General features: G+C 40.7%; 1 protein-coding gene across 2 annotated transcripts in view; it reads right to left on the reverse strand.

Annotated features, from left to right (window-relative positions):
- Positions 1-16,325, reverse strand: part of PHF12 (PHD finger protein 12) — a 40,104-nt gene extending 23,779 nt beyond the window's left edge. Inside the window, exons 1-3 of one of the 2 annotated variants that reach the window (XM_075196837.1) lie at positions 15,580-16,325; positions 14,731-14,912; positions 357-429 (exon numbers count right to left, since the gene is read on the reverse strand). In XM_075196837.1, the coding sequence (XP_075052938.1) occupies positions 357-429; positions 14,731-14,912; positions 15,580-15,633 (309 nt within the window). In that variant the 5' untranslated portion in view covers positions 15,634-16,325. Of the gene's footprint in view, positions 1-356; positions 430-12,465; positions 12,523-14,730; positions 14,913-15,579 lie in introns of those variants that run through there. The other variant, XM_075196838.1, reaches the window with a different exon arrangement.
- Between the last annotated feature and the right edge of the window lie 4,028 nt (positions 16,326-20,353).

Here is a 20,353-nt window from a genome sequence, read left to right on the forward strand (position 1 = left end):
GGTCTCAAAGCATAAACTATTAATTGAGGTAACTGCAGGAAAACCGCAAAATATTTTGGGTTTTAAATTACAAATTAGTCCTTATTAACTCATTTGGGATCCACGAACCCAACCTTATAGGGTTCCTTATTTTCACATAAGTACGTTACTGATATTGCCCAGGATGAATTAGGAATGCGTAAGTGAAACAGCTCATTAGCCAAATTTATAATTGAGTATTTCACATCCAGGGAGGAGTGCTCCTATAAAGTAACAGTGAGGCACCCCCACATGACTGCTGCAGAATTATCCCAAATAGGAGTCCATTCAGGTTTATTGGCTACTAAGGGTTAAATACACAGACCAAAACAGTATACCTTCCTGCGTATGGTGCAGCGATGACACATCCATTCTCCAGGGGGCAGCATTTCCTCGCTCAGGGGAGGGTTGCTAACAAAAACAAAACAAAAAACAAACAGAATTAAGAGGAGTTCAACTTTATCCAGAAACAGGATTGCGCATATTACCTAAAATCGGCAACGATGCATAAAGAGGAAAGTCATCATTTAAACTATCGAGTTATTACTACTGGATAGAATCATGAAACGTGGAGACAAGAAACATTTAAAAATCTTTTAAGACAGAGGAAGAGTTTAGGAGAGTTTTAATATAGATTAGAGGAGAGGAAGCATTTGAGACATCTGCTACAGGGAGGTTTCAGCTACTCTCCAGTACAAATTATTTTGTTTAAAACCACAAACTTTAAACTGTAATTTCTCCTGTTCTGGCAAATCATACACTCCTTTATCAACCGAAACTCATAATACCACCACTCTTGATAATAATAATATAAAAAAAGTGAACAAAACAAACAATTCCTAAAACATCTTCAGGCTTGCACTTCAACTCATGTTCCATCTGGTCATCCCGCTTCTCATGGATATCCACACATTCCATGCGAAACATTCTCAACATTACATTTCATATTAGGTTACACATTGATGTATTTAGGCAATGTGTGCGGGTACTTTTTCCCCTTTTCTGACAGTTTAAATAAAATGATGCTGTATATTAAACTAAAGCTGCAAAAGGATAACATACTGCTATTGTGTAAACTAAACCACTGGACAATAGTCCACAGACACGCCTCTCCGTACTGCCTCTACATCCAGCTTCCTCCAAACACCCCACCAGTCTCCCCATCTCTCCATCCATACACCCTTACATTTCCCTGGCTGACATCCCCTGTATCTGCCAGGCAGTACCTCATAGCCCACACCACAGTGATGCCTCCCCTCACTTTGCTGTGAGCATCAAGCTAATGGAAACGGTCAAAGTGCAGAGTTTAGGCAGCAATATTATATGACACAGAAGACAGCTCTAGATTGTATGAAAGAGCAGGAGTCCCAGTATCCCCCTGTACAGTGCTTAAGTGGATGTCTTTACAATCTCAGGTGAAGGGTGCCTCCCAACAGCTGAGCTTCCATTTCACTGCTGATCAGCAAAGTACAAATATAAACTACACACACAGGAAGTGCAGACACAGACACGCATACACCGGGAGCCCTCCTGCAGTGCACACAAACGTAGTAACTTTTACAAACACGCACACAAATATGCAACAAGCATCACAATAGCAGCATTTACACCGATAGTCACAGGGCATGTGTGCCTATAGAGTGATCATGACACAACATAGGATTAGTGCATGCATACATAAACAGCCATAGTCACTTTCTGATATACATCAAACAGAAGAAATATGCATACAGAAATGTGGACATGGATACACAGTGCCATATTTATACACAGTTATGCACACAGTAATAGAACCACCTAACACATATACAGTGACAACTCAATGCATGCACTGCCAACGTAAAGCATGACAAATACATTGAAATGCTCCATATGAACAAAATGTTACATTTTTGTAATCTCACTTCTAGGAGTTTTTAGACCCATATCCAAAACACATACATTTACATTCCTCTTTATATGGTTAATCAGAGATGGAAAAAACATAACAAAGACCAGAGAATCCACCTCCACACTGGGTGGATTTCTGCCCCTACACTACAGTCGTCAGCACAATGAAACACTTGTTCTCACAACTGAACTATGCGCACAGAGAATGAGGCTAAAAGATCTAAAAACAGATGCATTGTGGTTTTCTAAACCACCTAATTTGCCACCAAGCAATGAAACTGTACAATGTATTACCATCCTGAAAGAAAATGATGGCAATCAAAATCTCATTACATTCTCATCCCAACATCATTTTCTTGAGCAAGTAACCAAAACATCCAACAGTGGAGCTGAGTGAGGAGATTAAAATCTATGCAAGATATCCTTTTTTGTCAACTTCTGCCAACACTAGTGGAAGATAATATCTCACTATGGAAACCATTTAAGGACATTCTCGTCCATGCTAGTGATTGACAAAGTTCATATGCAAAGTCTTTAAACACTACTTACAACTTCCATTCCTTATTCCAACAGTATTTACTTCAGCTAGACATTATACTGTATAAAATACAGTGTAACCCCATGCACCTTGCACTAACACAGCTGCAAACAAAAATTGCAGCCAAGTTTCACTGTGGAAAGTGTACAGAATTAGAGAAAGAAAAGAAAATGAAAGAAATAATAGCCCCCTGACTCCAATGACCAATGCAACAACTTTGCTCCAAAAACACACAACACTCAAAAAGATAAAAATTAAATCAACATGTAAAAGAGCTAATATTCACATACCCTATGTGCTTCTACTTTAAATTTTCAAAATTATTTACTTTGAGCAAACCAAAGTTGAACAACCCTTGGCACTTTTTTTTGCCAATCTATTCAAAAGGTCAGGCTTAACGCATTGGTAATGCAGATTAAGGTACTTCGGCCTTGATGGAAGGAACGCATGTAACGATTTCACGCCCACTATTTGCCTTATTCTCAAACGCTTGCATGCAGCAAAATATGAATATGGGATGCCATACTGATAATTATAATTGGGAAATGTTCTGTAAAAAGGTAAAATACATCACCAGAGAGAACAAAGGAATAGCAAAGCAGGAAAGAGGTAGACTGCTTTCTTGGTATCGTCAAGCAATAACATGTGAACAAGTCCTCTGCTTGACGAGCAAATACCATTACAGTCAGCAAATCATATGCAAACAACAATATATGTTACTTATAACCTTATGCCTAAACAGAAAAGCATAGGACAATGGGCATCCATCACTTATGCTTGTTTCATGGGTCCTCACTTAATTTGCTTTAGCGACTATTCTAGGCCTGAGAATCTCCCTTTTACACTACTCAAACAGAGGCAGAGCTTGTACAACGGGATTACCAGTATCCAAGGTAACAAATGCTCTACAGATTGGCTGATTCATACACAGGGTCATTGCAAACTATACGGAAAACAAAAATAATGATTTTTGTTTGATTCTCAAGTATTATGTCCTGTAAACTAGCCACAAGATCAGGCAATTCTTTGTGTAAGCAATTTTTCCAAAGCAACAAATCTGTGGTTCTCATAGTTAAAGTGTGTTATATTCCTATAATGTAGAGCTGAGGTATGGGCCACAAAGTGTGGTCTAAGAATCTGTTTGTTTTTTTGTAGGGGGGCGATTATCAAATCCCAATACATTCCACCATAAAACTTTTAAAGTTCCCAATACCATAGCACTCAGATACTTGCTGTCTAAGCTTAAAAAAATAATAATCACCTCCCCACACACAAAACAAACCTTGCACACCACTGACCTAGAGACGGACAGTGAAAGTAGCGTTTGATCCGGAGAGATTCCACAAATAAATAGCCCATGGTACAACAGAACCAGCTCCAGGCTAGTACAAGCAGCATTAGTCTCCTGCAGAGACTTTTTACTTAAGTCCTGTGAGGAAATCCACTATGTAACACCTGGTGTGGGGAGAGAAACACAGAACAGTCACACGGGAATTCACCAAGTACCGCACTATAGGAAATTCCATCCTTTTCACAGAGCCTGCCTTCATCTGCAAAAACAGGATTGGCCCTGGGGTAACTGCCCAGATTTCACTGCCAGCCCTCCGTGAATACTAGTAATCTGACCACTGGATTTGTGCCCTGCAGTGCAAAGTAACAATGTGCTTCAGTGTAGTGCAGCATTCGTTTCTGGGAGCGGGAGCACCAAGGAATCCTAGAGTGTAAAGATGATTAAGAAGCGCAGACAAAAGTAGAGAACACACAGGGCAGGAACCTGGAATATGTCTGGATAGAGGGAGAACAAAGCCTGCACACCACATTAAGTTACCAAGCAGAGACAAGAATCTTGCAGCAGTAGCAGGAACTAACTAGCAAGCTATCGTCTCAGACAGGCTTTGGCCTGTATATCATACCATATCTTACAGGGTAGTAGTGATACTTGCCAAAACAAATGCCTGGCACATGGTCACGGTCTGGACCCGATTAGAACACATCCTGTCCATAACTATATATTTCCAGAAATTACCCCTTTGAACGGTTTTCCTTCTACTGCTTTTGCAAACCTACATATAAAATTAGAATTGTGAGTTTCAAAGAAAATTCTTCGAGGTCTGCAATTAGGAGGTCTGTGTGTGGACAGCCCTGAACCACCATAATGCGGCTGTGACAATATATCCGGTGTCGGATTTCTTTATATTTGTGGTGTACACGTTCTTTCTGTATATGCTGCTCACTTATGTACCCTTACACCCAAAGACTGGACAGATTATGCTGGAGATATACTGTGTATGAACAGTGTTCTCCCCAGCACCTATTTCCCAGGTGCATCACCCGGCTGTTTTAGTTGCCACCCCAGGCTCTTGGGAGTCCTATTATAAGAAACCATTGTTTCTCCTATTAGAACAGGAACTATGGGAGCACTACAAACCACAGACCACCAGTCTGACCAGTCCTGACTGGTGAGGGCAATAACCTCCAACATTTTCCAATATTATTGCGAAGTATTACAGCTGTTCCCACCTGGCTACTTCTTAATGCCACCCGGGAAACACTGCATATGAATGTTATACAGATCTAACGTCTTGGTGTTATCAATGTGAAAATATTCACCATTTTTACACACAATATACCTTTTTTTTAATAACATGAAGTTGTTGCAGGTCATATGTATCCAGCATGAATCCAAATCGTATTGTTCTGCCTCAAGTACTGCAAATTCTTGATGCAACAAACTATATTTACAAGCCCAAGAAGCAATGTCAAAGTAATTTGCAAACTCTATAAGATAGGGAGACAATGTATTCCTGCTGGGTCATTAAAATTACATTTCCCCCCTTCTGTTGTCATCAATGAGGTGTAGGTTTCTTGACAGTTGGGAACAAAATGCAAACTGCTTAATCAATTTATAGACAGCAACAGGTGCTCTAAAGGGAGGGCTGAAATATTAATGGGAAAACACACAGACAGAATCCCCCAGCGCTCAGCTGCTATTAGAAAAAAAAAAAAAAAAGATTAAAACTGCTTCTATTAATAAAACAGAGATGAGCCAGTTGCATATATTTGGGTAAATACAGGGTAAGCCGTTCACTACTTTCACCGTGCTTCTGCCAATAGAATGATCCTTACTGTAAACAATCAGAGTACCCACTTTTAAAGCACCTTAAGCAACTTGTCTTTTGTGTACTATTGTTTGCGAGACATGCGCAAATTCAGTAGCTGTCAGGGAGTATTGGTACTTCCATTGTATGGTGTGTGACCTACCGTGGGTACTCTCATTGTTTACAGTTCCTACCATCCTATTAGCAGAAGTGCCTTGAAAATGGTGGGTGGCTTACTATATATGTGGAAACATATCAGTCTTCTCCCCAGAAAAATTTGGCAGCCGGGTGGTATTAAGTAGCCACCGGGTGGGGGCAGTTGTAGTGATTTGCAATCGTAATGAAAAATGTTGGCGATTATTGCCCACACCTGCCAGGACTGGTCAGACTGGTGGTCAGTGGTCTAACACACACTGCTGGCTGTAGTGCTTACATAGTGCCTATTATTATAGGAGAAACATTAGTGTGTTCTATTATAATAGGACTCTGTTGGGCTCCAAGTAAAAACAGCTGGGTGGAGCACCTGAGAAGAAGCTGCAGGGGAGAACATTGCATGTGCACCGGAAATATCTTTTTTTTTTTTTTTTTAACACTTTAGAAGCAGTTTGGGGGGAATTCAATTCCCCACGAATTATCGCAGCGTTACAACTATTACCATTATTACGGTAGCTTTAACCCGGCTTTCTGCTCACGGCGCTGCGAGCAAAAAGCCGGCGTTGAAACTACTGTAATAACGGCAATTAAGTGATTACAGTAATAACGGTAATAATGCACAGAGGCCGAGTTACTTTTACCTGTAACACGGCCAACTGAATTCCCCCTTTTTTTTTTTTGAAGCAGCCATTTTGCTGGTGGCAGCCGAGTGCTGGTGATTCTTCTCCACCTAATGGTTGTGCAGCAACATGCAACTCCCGTTCACGTGAATGGGCAAGATCAACATCATGTGACATGACTAGATGCAGCACACTATTTGATAAGTGGCCTAGCTTGGCCAGCTTAGCAGCTATTAGGGAAGCCTCTTGACACTCAGCATATTGTGACTGTACAACTTACTCATCTAAATCAAATACAAAAGTACCTCTTAACTACAGTCCTCAAAGCATTTGGAAAACAGCACTAAATAAACGTACAATGCGGTCAATGTATCTCAGAGGGATGTGTAGTTGTGAACGAGATAAAGGCTTGAAGATGGTAAGGCAGACATTCAGCCATTACTCATATTACAAATGTCGCTGGGGACTGAAACAACACCTTTTGGTATAGGTCAATAAATCCTTTTGCAACTTCAGTGCTACTGTTTCTGTGTTGCTTCTACAATGCATGTAATAAAAGTCTGATAGCATGGGCAAATTAAAAGAATCTTATCAGACAGACGTGAGAACAGCGCCAAACTGGAAATGGTAGGGAGTTATTTCCCATCTTGATTAGCAGATCTATTTATCCTGTTCCTTTACAGCACGCTGGCATTTAGCCACGTTTCCAAGTGAGATGTGACAGTATCAAAAGGAGACCAGCAAGGAAGGCACAGAAAAATCTTCTAAAAACAGTAGCTAGAATACCAAAGGGTTAATAAAGGTAGCAGGAGGCTGTATAAAGTGAATAGGATCCTTTAATATATAAAGTTAAACAGACAAGGGCTGAAGAAAATGTAATACTGTATGTATTATATAGAATATTACATGGCACTCGAGACTTGCAAAAACTGGAAAGTTTACTCCATGTGTGACAGCAATGTTCAGAGGCCTGTCGGGTCTCTTTTTCAAGCTTGAAACGGTGCTGACAAATATGGAATGGACCTTTCTGTTTTTGCAAGTCTCAAAGGCTATATATCTAAATACACATACCATTTCTCCTTTATATTTCTGCCTTCATATTACTAAACAGACTAAAGTTGAAATTCATTGTAAATAAAATAAACAGGAATAGTTAAATATTTGAGGGTGCTATAATTTATTGAGGATGTCCTCTCACATTGCACTGGTTATCTTTAAACACCACAATCATGACAATGTTTATGCTTTGGGCTGGATGCAGTCAGTTACAAAGTGTGACTGAAATGTTTGTTATACCGATTTCGAATAACGGTTCACCCTATAGATGACCTATTGTCTGCAGTATTGTGAGAAGTGGAAGTACTGAGGGAGAGAAGCAACAGTGAGCGGTGGGAGCCACAAAAAAACAATAGCTGCAGCACATAAGGAAAGATTCAACCCACGTTTTGCGCGGTTAAAATTTGCAAATTCAGCTAAATGCTTGTAAAGCTTATAATACACAAGATTTGTTATTACAAAAACTATAGTAAATGTCTGTATAAACAGTTACTTCTGATGTCATGGCTTTCATATTCATTAGGAAAATGTGTGTATTATAAAATATTGACCTACTGTAAATTAAAAATATAGAAGTCGCTTCAGACCTCTAACCTTTATAAAAGCACTCTGTATACAGCCTTATTTATTTATATAGTCACAGGACTGCTTGGTGACTTTCAATATCCATGTGATTTAAGTAGTGCAGTGTACCATACATAGTAGATAATATCGATGATAATTAGAGCTGGACAAACTGGTTGCCAAGGTGACCAAACATCATTCTTAAGACTGGGGGATGGGGCATGTGGGGTAAAATGACACACTTAGGCTGACACAGAGAGATGCCATCTTTCATATAGCCGAAAGCTATTACTTCAGAAAAACTAGTCTGCCTCTGCGCTGACTTTCGCCAGGTGCACAATAACCATGGGGTGGACAAAATAATACAGAATTCTGAAGCCAGACAGCAAAGTCTAGGAATGTTAAGGCACCAGGGAAGATTAGCATCCCTTACAATCAACAGAAATGTCCCAATAATTAAGGGACAGCAACATTTTTGAACACTTAGGCTACATGACATCTGTTAAATTGTCTACCCAGGAAACCTCCAGACATCTAAAAGGGTCAAAATGCTTCAAACATTTTAAAGAAATCTTTGCTCATGTTAATTGCACCTCTACAGAAACATCGCCCACCGACACTTATTATGAGGTTCCATAGGTTAGTTAAATCTGCCCTTAAGAATTCTGATTTTAACTCTGGATCACTGGTCATACTAAGCATTAAAAACAAACAGTCATATTGCTCCATACATGGATAGCTCAACAGATGTAAAAATCAATTTTTGCCAGTAAATGAGATATCCCACACCATTTAAAAGCACTTACTAACAGCTTACATCTTTTATTAATTCTAAGGTTACTGAGGAATACACAAGATTCCACAATCAGTTTCAGCAAGTATGAAAGATTTTGCAGGATCAACATTTTTCTCATGTTTAATCTTTTGGTTTAGAGGGCGCAGATTGTGGAAAATCACAGCTGCTTCTTACACTTACCTGTGAGACCCGCATGCTGCCAAGTCTCACAGGTCGAAGAATATTGGCCAGCAAAATGAATAGACTAGAATGTAGAAAGGTTATAAGAAAGTTTAATATGATTTAGGGATAATCACACTTGCTTTCAATGGGGTCACTAGCTTTGCCCAATGAAGATGCCACTAGAACCTGTGTAACAATGGCTCCCCTTATAGGATTTCAGCAATCATTTCCAAGAGGACTTTGCTGAGCCTACTTTTATAAACAGCACTGTGTGATCCTCATATTTAGGTGTGCTAGATTATTTATGCATACTACAAGAGAACAACTTAGGGTCATACAAGTGGGAAAGGCTTGTTTAGCAAGTGTAATGCGGGGTCTTCACAGAACACAAAATCCACTTTAAGTTACTTTGGTCTAGTTTACCTTTGAAAGCCAATCACCTCCACCCCACAGGTGCAGAGCAAAAACCCATATAGGGGTACAACTGCTTTACTGCCCAGCCCCTTACAGTGCCAAACATGTGGATTTATTAATGCTTTCTGAATATATGACATAATGGGTTCTAAAGATAAAAAAAAAAACAAAAAAAAACCATGACAAAAACTACACACAACTGTCTACAAACATTAAATACATTTATATCAAAAGTAATGACTCATTTTATATTTGTGCATAGTAAAAACAACAGCAGAGATTCAGTAAAAAAAAGGCAATATCGACATACCACTGCCCCCCCCCCCATAGTTAACAAGGCTGCCCCAAGGACAGGAAGCATCTTGTCTCAAACAAACCTCTTGAGAATGAATAAACCTTATTACATAAGCATTGTATCCCTGTGGAATGTTGAACACATTTGTCTGCTCAGACCACTCCCTTTAGTTTGTAGACAAGGAAACCGTATTAACACTTCACGTACAACATTTTAGTTCACTGTCTCAATTCACAAAGTCTTTTAAAGATTTCCAAAAAAAAGCACAGAGACATACATATGTGCTTGCTCACCTGCAGCATTTTATAGTACTGAGGAGGAATAATGAAGGAGCCGGGATGCCATCCTGTTCGCAGAGTACCACCCCCAGCTTCACATTACTCCCAAGAACAATCATTTCCTGGCTTCTCAAGACATCTGATTTTTTTTTTTTTTATTATAAATATAACCATGCGCTAAGTTGTCCATAACTTTTTCATATTTTCCTATATAGGTAGACAAAGCTCCTCAGGGCCACCTCTTTCTTCGATGTCGGTCATTCAGGCTGGAATGTATCTCACAGTATGGTATATTGCTTGTTCTTCTTATATATTTATAGCAATATCTACATCTCAGAAAAGGAGAAATCTGAGTAACCAGGTGGCTGATGTGTAAAAAACAATGAATCTGGCACTTGCATAAACATTAAGAGCCATATCTTTAGGTCATCATTGTTTCATTTTATTGTCCTTGTACACCACACAGTACTGCTGGGCTTTTAGCCCTTGATACAAATCTATCTACAGGACAGCTTTGTGTTGTATTCATAGGTAAGAAAATGGACTATACTGCTAATTATATTAAAAACAAACACAAAAATACTGAAAAACACATCTAAAAGGTCGAAATCCTTCAACAAAAGACTATACAGCATGATAGGATAAGACATCAGTGCCTGTGAATATCCTAATGAGAACTGTACACCACATAATGACGTCCTAGTCAGCAACACAGAACCTATACAACAGATAAGTGGAGATAAGAAGACCCAATGTAACTTGGCAGAAAACAGAGGAGAAACAACCTGGGTAACTACTTTACTACTGAATCCTTTTTATTTCTCATATCTCCTATTTATGATTCAAAAGGATAAAAATGCATGTTCCTTAACATATAGATAAGAGATACTAGCAGCATTCACAACTTGTGAATTTGCTAGTTTTTCTGCGTGTAAAGAATTGACACAAAACTAATTGTTGAAGTAGTATTTTCTCCATGGACAACACTATCTGAAATAGCTCACAACAGAATAGCTCACAACAGATTAGCTTTCAATTCAGCTGCATAGAAAAAAAATGTCAAATATAACTACTGAAAAAATCCAATATTGAATGTTACAGGATGGTTTTTCATATTGGATTACCTTAAATTTTAGTTTAAATGGCCTTTTAAAGGAGAAGATCATCTTGATTTGACAAATCAAAATTCAAATCGTCATAACGAAAGTTAATTGTGATTGACAGTCCTAGGACTAGTGCAGCTTACAGTTATATAGCTTGTTTCCCTAGCAACCAACATGTTTAAGACATACCCAGCTAGGCACCAGCAGCTGCTGTTAGAACAGAGGGTATAGGCTCACATGATGGCAAAATATTCTAATTACATGATATCTTAGACCATAAAAATCAAGGAGATACTCCTGTAAAATGGTAGGTAATACTATACAAGTTTGAGCTTTCAAAGACAACAGGGAAGATAAGCATCCATTCACATGAACAGTGTTGACCAAAAGTTAGGAACCAGCAATAATTGTTTTAGGCACATTTGTAAAGCTGGGTAAACACCTATGCAATCTTACTTCAGATGAAATTTCTGTAACAATTTCACAAACACCAAAGTCCCGATGAGCATGGCGATTCATGCGTACACACAATTTACTTTCAGATCTGTGATCTTCATCTCTCAAAACCCTCCGCTGGAAAGATCACGATTCTGTACGCTCTACAGATTTTTAGGAAGTTTAGAAAACCAAACAATGCAATGTGTGTTATCCTACAAAACATATCGTATGTGTACGTACACACTCTTGTAATATCTGAACAAATGGTCATTAATCGTGTGATTTTCACGATAATTGCATAGGTGCATAACCATCTTTACTTTGCATCTGGGATTTGCTCAAACCTGCTGTAATCTAGGCCAGCCCTGGCCAACCTGTGGCTCTGCAGATGTTGTGAAACTACAAAACCTAACATACTTTGCCAGTTGATAGCCAGGCAACACCTGGAGAGCCACGGGTTGGCCAGACTTGATCTAGGCCAAGAGCCAGGTAGCCAATGTACCTAAAAACATTACTTCCTTGGTTCCCTAGAAAATTTGGCTGGCTCTAAATTCCATTTATTTTTGTCCACCGCTATTAAGAACACATATTGTATAGCTCTATTTGCTACTAAAACAAAAAAAATATATATAGGCTAAATGAGACAAGTGAAGAGATATAATATTGTAGTCTCAAAATGTGCCACTTTGGGGGAAAGGAGGAAAATAATGTTATCAAAATAATTCTGAAAGCCTTCATAAATTGCACCTTACAGACAATACTGAAACTAAACAAGGAAATACAATACATATCCAGAGCTTCAAAGTTATTTTTTCTTAGTCTGTTAATGTGATTAAATAAAAGTACAAGTATATTTTTGGCTTCAATTTTAATACATGTTCTAATTCCTCATCCCTTTATCAATATTATCTCTGACAGATATATGGGATAAACATGGGCTAGATTTGCCTTCACCCCAACCCCCATCTAAACATGAGGACTTTCAGTTTGAGCCAACTTGGATTTGTACAGTTATAAGTAAAATTAGCATGTGTGTTATTACCATTGCTTATTTATTCTCTGCAGACATCTTGAAAGGAAGGGCTTACAAATACTTCATCTAGAAACAGTGACAAATACAGAACACCATCACTGTATCAGGAAAACTTTTTCACATTAAAACTCAAAGAAATTACATAAAAAAAATGCAAAGTAGTAATATGTAAATACAATGGAATATACACTTTCTATACAGAAATGTATAATCTGTACATACCATTTGCATCTGTCCACAATGCAGGAAAACAGATCAAATAGCTTCCTAATTTACAGTCTGCAAATAGTACTTTCTACAAGATCTAGAACTTGTTATCTAAACTGTACAAATGACTTCCTGTCTGTGTCACCTCCCTTTAGTGCTTTAAAATGGCAGCCTTGTTTACACAGGGCACCCATTACTTATATTAAATAAGACTACATTCAACACTTCATATGCATTTTAAAAAGGACCACAAGTACAAAACGGACATTTTCAGATATGAAAACATTAACGTAAAACGCAATGTTTAATGTTAACAGAACTGTAGTTGAATGTCAGCTTAAGTATTACAGACACCCCCACCTAGCACATTGTTCTAATGGGATCTCATACAGGTCAAAAAGCAGATATTTGCATTACAGTGACATCACAGGCCCTGTCCCCAAGTGTGAATCAACCAATCCACTCAAGTCCATTTCTGCAAAGTAACTGACAAGCTGTCAGTCACTTTGTGTCTGCTATGTTAGAGAAGCACCTCCCTCCTGACATGGCACTCAGATGCAGAGAAGTGAGTGAAAGAGCACGGTAGACATATTTAAGAATACTCCAGTCGTTTCATGCGCTGTTCAGTTCAGCGACACAAAGCCTTTGACATATTAATGCTAAGTAGTGGCCTAACCTGTGCTTTAGGAGGTCAGTTTAGTATTAGATGCCAAAACCCAATTGTGAGCTATGAAAATCAAGACTTATAAGCAGAACAATTATTCACATCAAAATTTCACTTAGCTTTAAAAGTAATGTTTACTCTAATTGATTAGCCCAAGAGTGTTAATGGCTGTTCATACACATGAGCAAAACACAATATGTGCATAACTAGAAATATAAAACATAGCTGGATGTAACAAACCTGCACTTCCTACAGCAGATATAACAATACTGCTATAACTGCATATTGGGTTATCACTGCATATCACAACAAGCATATGTATTGACCAGAACAAATACTTTTATGATCGCAAGAATTGTGTGTAGGTAATGCTTTCCATGCCCAAGAGTGTTCAATCATATACAATAAAGGTTGTCCTTGAATAACAATGCTGGCAACCTTCCCAGCACCACTGAATGCGTTTTTACAAGGATATTTATCCAGGCTTAATTATATTTTCTCCCACGGTAACTAGAATTTTAACTTGTCCACCATGCAAAAAAATTCTGGACTGAGAAACGTCCACTTACGTTTTTACTAATGAACAGCATTATTCATGAAACATTGCAAGAATATAACAAAAATAAAATGAATTTCTAGCACCAAAGCAAATTAATGTGGGACCTCTATAAGGTTAGCAAGCCAAACTGTCGTAGTTCAAGCACTTATTTTATTTTTTATTCTTTAGAGGTGATGGAGCTAGTAATTAGCTTCAATTGGTCAAACACAGCATCACTTGAAAAGCATACATTGTCCAGTCTAATGAAAGAAAGAACATAGCTTGTCTTAGTTTTGACTGAGAAAGGGCAGCTCAGACGCCACCTACAGGCGGCTGATTGCAAAACATTGTCAACTGCATGTTATTATTGAATCACATTGAATCTAAAAAGAAACCCGTAAATGTTATTTCCACTAAATAAACACTGCTATGATAACAGCGGGTGCAACAGTCCCTACTAATAAACAAATAGATGAATCCGCCTGGAGGAAAACAGTGTAGAGAACAACTACATCTAGCCAATCATTCAGTAGAACATCACTTAAAACATTGACACAGATTAAGAAGGTTGTTAAAAACCACATAAGCAACCAGCAACCTAGTACACAGAACCATTGACTTATTACGGATTCATTTCTGTAACTCATAATAGCAAAAAAAAGAAAGATGAATGGGTTAAATGAGAAAGCAGCCCTCCAAACTGAAATGAAAACTACCTGTTATGATCACAATCTGATAGATGCAACAGATCAAAACATTCTAGGCACAACAACAATGATGAGCAAATATAGGAAATAGTTTGTCCTGTGTAACAGATGAGAACTGCACTCTCACAATGGGAAAGAGGATAACTGCAGCCACTTACCAGCACTGGAGGTGGAAGGCGGCTGGGCAGTGATCACAGCAGAGGAGATCCCCTCCTTCTTTACAGCTATCACAACTGTCATGGTTGGTGGCCCTTCCACTCCTCCTGGGCTCTTTTTCTGGTCTCCTGCTTTTCTTCTCCCCTTCTTCACTCTTGGGGGGTGCCAAAAGAGCTTGGATTTGCTAGTTTAAGGAAAAGGAGAAGGGTTAAAGGAATAAAGACAAATAAAAGACTCCCCTGCATCTTCTTTTAGCATCATGGCATAGTCAATAATAATGGATGCCAAGTATGGTAGTAGCATGATCTGATCCATGTATTAAGTAACTACATTAGCATAAGCAGGGGTGACATTCAAAAGCAATGCAGGAAGAAAATCGCCTTCTCCAACAAGAACACGCATATAGCTGTACCGATCCTGAGCTAAGCCCATTCCTTATGAGGTCAACAACAGGAATGTGAGAGTACACAATACTGCCAGTGGTAAGGGAAGAAATGCAGCCCGATTATCCATACAAAGACATGTCGGGTTCCGTAGCCCCGTAGGCTGATGTACAGATACACAAACACAGTGACATCACATATCTTCCACCATGATCAGGGGTAGTTATACATCTGGGGCAGACACTGTGCATGGAGCTAGCTCTAGGGTATGTGCTGGTGAAGCTGGCCTCCTCCCTCCATTACTCTCTCCAGGAGGGGAGGGCAATGGACTGACATGCTGAGAAGTATACACAAAGATCCTGTGTATTGTGTGAGAGGATGTGTATACTGCCCCGGCCTGTCACTCCAGCACGGGGGGCTCTGATGAGGACGGATAACGGGATCTTCAGCCAGTAAAGCTCTGCTTACCTCCATCAGACCCCCGGACGTGTCCAGATCGTATACGATCGTCTTGGTCTCCATGACCGCGTCTCGGAGGCTGGGCACAGCGGAGGGTGAGCAGGCCCCGGGGGCTAGGTGCTTGCTGGAGCAGCGGTCAGTGGAGACAGAGTACCGGAGGAGGAGGAGGGTGGCTGCCTGGTGATACGCAGGCCTGCAGCCCCAGGGTCTCCTAAGTGTCACACTGACAAGAAAGCCTCGAATAGGAGCAGTCCAAGGAGGGGGCGCTCGCTGCTCCGGAGATGTGGCAAGGCCTATCCAGGGCCTAGCCGACTGGCCGCCGGTCCCTCCTCCTGCAATGGCTGCGGTCTGCAGGAAGCATCAGGGCTCCGGCCATGTCGGGCCCGCTTTTCACAGGAAGGGGGTGCAGGCGGTGAGGGGGTCGCTGTCTCTTTCCGGGCTCCACTCCTTCCGCGGATGCTTACGTGCGTCTCCCCTCCCCCAGCGGCGGCCGCGCACTTGGCGCAAAGTGACTGCGCGGGAGACAGCCCTGTGCGCATGCGCACTGATGGCAGCTAAAGGGGGGGGTAACTGAGCCGCTACACAGTAGGTATGGGAGAAGCGCTAGACTGGTGGACGTAACTGTGTGCGCCTGCGCAATGCGGTCAACGGGTTCTTTGAGCCGCTACTCAGAAGACGGGACGAGTGGATAGGACGTTTACGTCAAATATCATACGCATGCGCACCGAGGTGAAGACGAGCCTACACAGGGTCGCTATTGAGAAGGCAGAGTAGATTGGATGGATACAGTGACGTCTAAAGCGGAGCGCATGCGTACTAAGGCCAGAAGGAGACCTACAGAGCCGGTACACAGCGGGGGGGCTGGACGTGAGGTGTCTGCTTACGTCACGAGATACGCGCATGCGCAGTGTAATGGAAAGTGGTGTACAGAACCGGTACACAGATGCTGATGGCGTCACACTATGTGCGCAGTGTTTCTCCTTCCTGTGATGTTGAGATGTTTTGTTTGGTTTTGTGGCTGAATATGTGCGCATGCGTAGTACCATGTTGGAGGGACATATACAACATTATGAATCCTATAACAGCAGACACTCGTACACCCCCCGCACCCACTTCACTGCTTTATTTTCTATCAGCTTTTGACTTTTCATTTCAAAGCTAAAATATCTTTGTTTTTGCCATGTGTCCTATGATCCTATGTCCGGCTTTAAGGTTGTCGGATCGGTCATTAAAACAAAACACGTACGAAACGGCTGGCTTCATGGATAATTTGTTCACACCTCTCTACTACAATCGAGCCATGAACATGCATTCATCCTAACGCTGAGGGAAACATTTCGGGACTAAACCGCCCGTGCCCATAGTTCATCCAGCCACGCCCCCTCTCATAGACCACGCCCATGTCTGCCAGCTCTGCCCTTTAGCTATCGTAAACAGAATGCCTGTAAGCAAAATTCATGTGTCTTGGTTTTAATAGATAATTGGCTTAATATTGTGTATACTGTATGTGCTGCAGAACATTATCAAAAACCTGACATACAATAATATCTTGAGATTAGAATAATTATTTTTTTGCATCAATATTTTTATTCAACTTTATCCAAAGGTATATGGGGTACAGAAAAAAAGAAAGGGGCAGAGAAAATACAAACAAAGGGAAACACATAGGGAATCCCCACTCAGGGAGAAAGGAATCACTCAATTAAAATAAGGCACACAATATCAACAGTGCACATTTAATGATAAAAAAGATAAATAAAAAAAACAAAGAAATACAGCCAGACATACCAGCCTTTATTTTGACCATTCGGAGATGTCTCCACCATGGGAGGGGTACCAGGGGATAAGAGCTGATCAGTTGGCTGGGGAGATGCTATAAGGGCCGCTGGAGAATGAGCTGTTGGGAAATCAGGAGAATCTTGAGGAGCCCCGGGGCCATCTGTGATGTATTCATGCCACTGAACCATCTCATGATAGGAGCTGATGTAGATGAGGAATAGGGCATATCTATTGTTTCCATCTCAATGCTATACTGTATCTTAGAAATAATTCGGGTAATGGTAGGGGGAGCCTGAGACTTCCAGTTTTGTGCTATTGCTGCTCTAGCAGCTATCAATATGTGGCCCAAGAGGTAGCGATCATGCTTTGGAATGGAAGTTGGGTAAACATGGAGAAGAGCCAGGGCTGGGTCTAGAGCAACAGGAGTCTTTAGGACAGTTGAGATCAAAGCAAATCTCATCCCACAGCGGCTGAAGCTCCGGACATGCCCAGAAGACATGAAAAATATCAGCTATTTGGTAACATTGGCGCCAGCAAAATTTTGATTGACTTGGCCAGAACCTGTGTAACCGCTCCGGGGTAAGATATAGCCGGATGAGAAGTTTGATCTGCATCTCTATGATTAATGCATTTAGACATACGGTGGGAAGTTACAAAAAATCTTTCCCATTGTTGCTCAGTAAGCATTAAATTCACATCCGTTTCCCAGCGTTTCCCACTGGGTTTGTGCCAGAGTTTTAGTTGGGGGGGATCAGGGAATAAATGTAATGATGCCAAAACGTTATTCCGCCTCTACTACTACCCTTCGTCAGTCTATCTATGGCAGATGATGGGAGCGAAATGAGAGAGTAGGGGGTCCTAGAGACAGTTCTGACCCAGTGACTAGATGGGAATAAATTTTAAGTGCCTTATTCATCAAGAAACGCTTTTTTAACATTCAATAGTTGTCAGCGGGTAATAATATAGTCATTAATGACAAAACATAAAATAAAAAGGTTTTTTTTCATTACCTTCCCCCCCATAAAATACATTTATGAGGAGATTATGAATGTCTACTGTAAATAAAATGCATTTTTACAGTTGCTCCTGATGGCAAATAAATGTTCTAGCTTACATACACGACCATCATCATTAGTAATCGGCACTTACACCCAACCTGTACCTGGTTCAAGTGATATGACAAAAAAACACGTCCCTCTGAGATGCCCAAAGCTTGAATCAGGCACTGCTGTGTGTACTCAAGCTTGACACGCCCTTACTGTGCATTGACTATGTGGATACGCCCAGTCCCCTCCCAGTTTCGACAATGAAATTGTATTCTGTAGTAAGGGTCCTTTGCACTCGAAGATGAATTGGAAATTGCTGCGTTCACTGGCGTATAGACTGGTTCTGGGCTTGCACAGTGCGTTTTAACGCAAAATACAGCACGTATCAGATTTTACTTCCCCTAATGATTCAGTGCAAGTTTAATATACTCAAAAGTTGATTAAAGCTTATATATGTACCATACCCAGGGCTGCCAAGAGGAATTCAGGGCCCCGGTACAACAAATTCATGGGGCCCCCCTTATAGTTGATTAAGCAAAAATATTTTGGCGGCGCAAAATTTTTCGGGGGTGTGGTCGCATAATTGGGGGCGTGGCAATGCGCCATTGGGTCGTGGCTAGCACATCAAAATCACTAGGTCCTGAATTCACCAAAGCGTGACATTTGTCCAAGCACTCCTGACTTTCAGAACATCTAGCACCCTTGTGTAGTATAGGAAGAATGCAGTGTGTACAGAAAGAGTTCAGTCTTGGCCTGCGTCTACTGGGCTCACCAAACACTCACCAAACATTGGCATTGTCCTTACTAGAATCACAACATTTCACACACTATGCTGCTCTCTCCTACCTGTTCTTCTCACTTTCACCACCTGTGGCTGCTGGTTTCTTTAGTCGTGGCTTATCCGGATCATGCAATGTTGGAGGACCTATTTGGGAGAAAAAATGGCTACATTTAGAAAATTACAGCCAGCCCTGGCGTTAAATCAATAGCACCCACGATTAATAATTAGGCCTTTCTCCAGCCCCAACATTAAAATAATAGTATTCACATTTAATAAATAAACCTATTTCCCTTCCTGCAAACAGCCCCAGCAATACCTATTTCCCACAACCATCACTGCCATTAAATAATTCATAGTCACATTTAATAAATAGACCTCATTCTCCCCAAACTCACCCCAACATTCAATAGCCCCCAAACCACCCCATCTTAAATTAATAGTCCCCACTATTAAATTGCCTCACCATCACCCTACGAACAAAATAGCACCCATTAATTAGCCACCACCTACCTTACACTCACTACATTGCAACAAGCCCCCTGTGCCATCACACACACACATTACTGTGCCCCTTCTTCACAACTACACTGTGCCCCCTTATGCTCACACTGCGCCCTCCATGCTGCCTCCCCTCCTTCTTTTTCCCTCTGTGCCTATACCCCTTTTTTTCCTCTGTGCCTCTCTCCCCCTTTTTTTTATTCCTCTGTGCCGCTCTCCCACTTTTTTTTCCTCTGTGCCTCTCTCCCACTTTTTTTTATTCCTCTGTGCCTCTCTCCCTTTTTTTTATTCCTCTGTTCCTCTCTCCCACTTTTTTTTATTCCTTTGTTCCTCTCTCCCACTTTTTTCTATTCCTCTGTTCCTCTCTCCCACTTTTTTTCCCTCTGTGCCTCTCTCCCACTTTTTTTTATTCCTCTGTTCCTCTCTCCCACTTTTTTATATTCCTCTGTTCCTCTCTCCCACTTTTTTTTCCCTCTGTTCCTCTCTCCCACTTTTTTTTTTATCCCTCTGTGCCTCTCTCCCACTTTTTTTTCTCCTCTGTGCCTCTCTCCCACTTTTTTTTCTCCTCTGTGCCTCTCTCCCACTTTTTTCCCCCTCTGTGCCTCTCTCCCACTTTTGTTTATTCCTCTGTGCCTCTCTCCCACTTTTATTTATTCCTCTGAGCCTCTCTCCCTTTTTT

This window comes from Mixophyes fleayi, chromosome 2 (assembly GCF_038048845.1).
Source record: "Mixophyes fleayi isolate aMixFle1 chromosome 2, aMixFle1.hap1, whole genome shotgun sequence".
Taxonomy (NCBI): Eukaryota; Metazoa; Chordata; class Amphibia; order Anura; family Limnodynastidae; genus Mixophyes; species Mixophyes fleayi.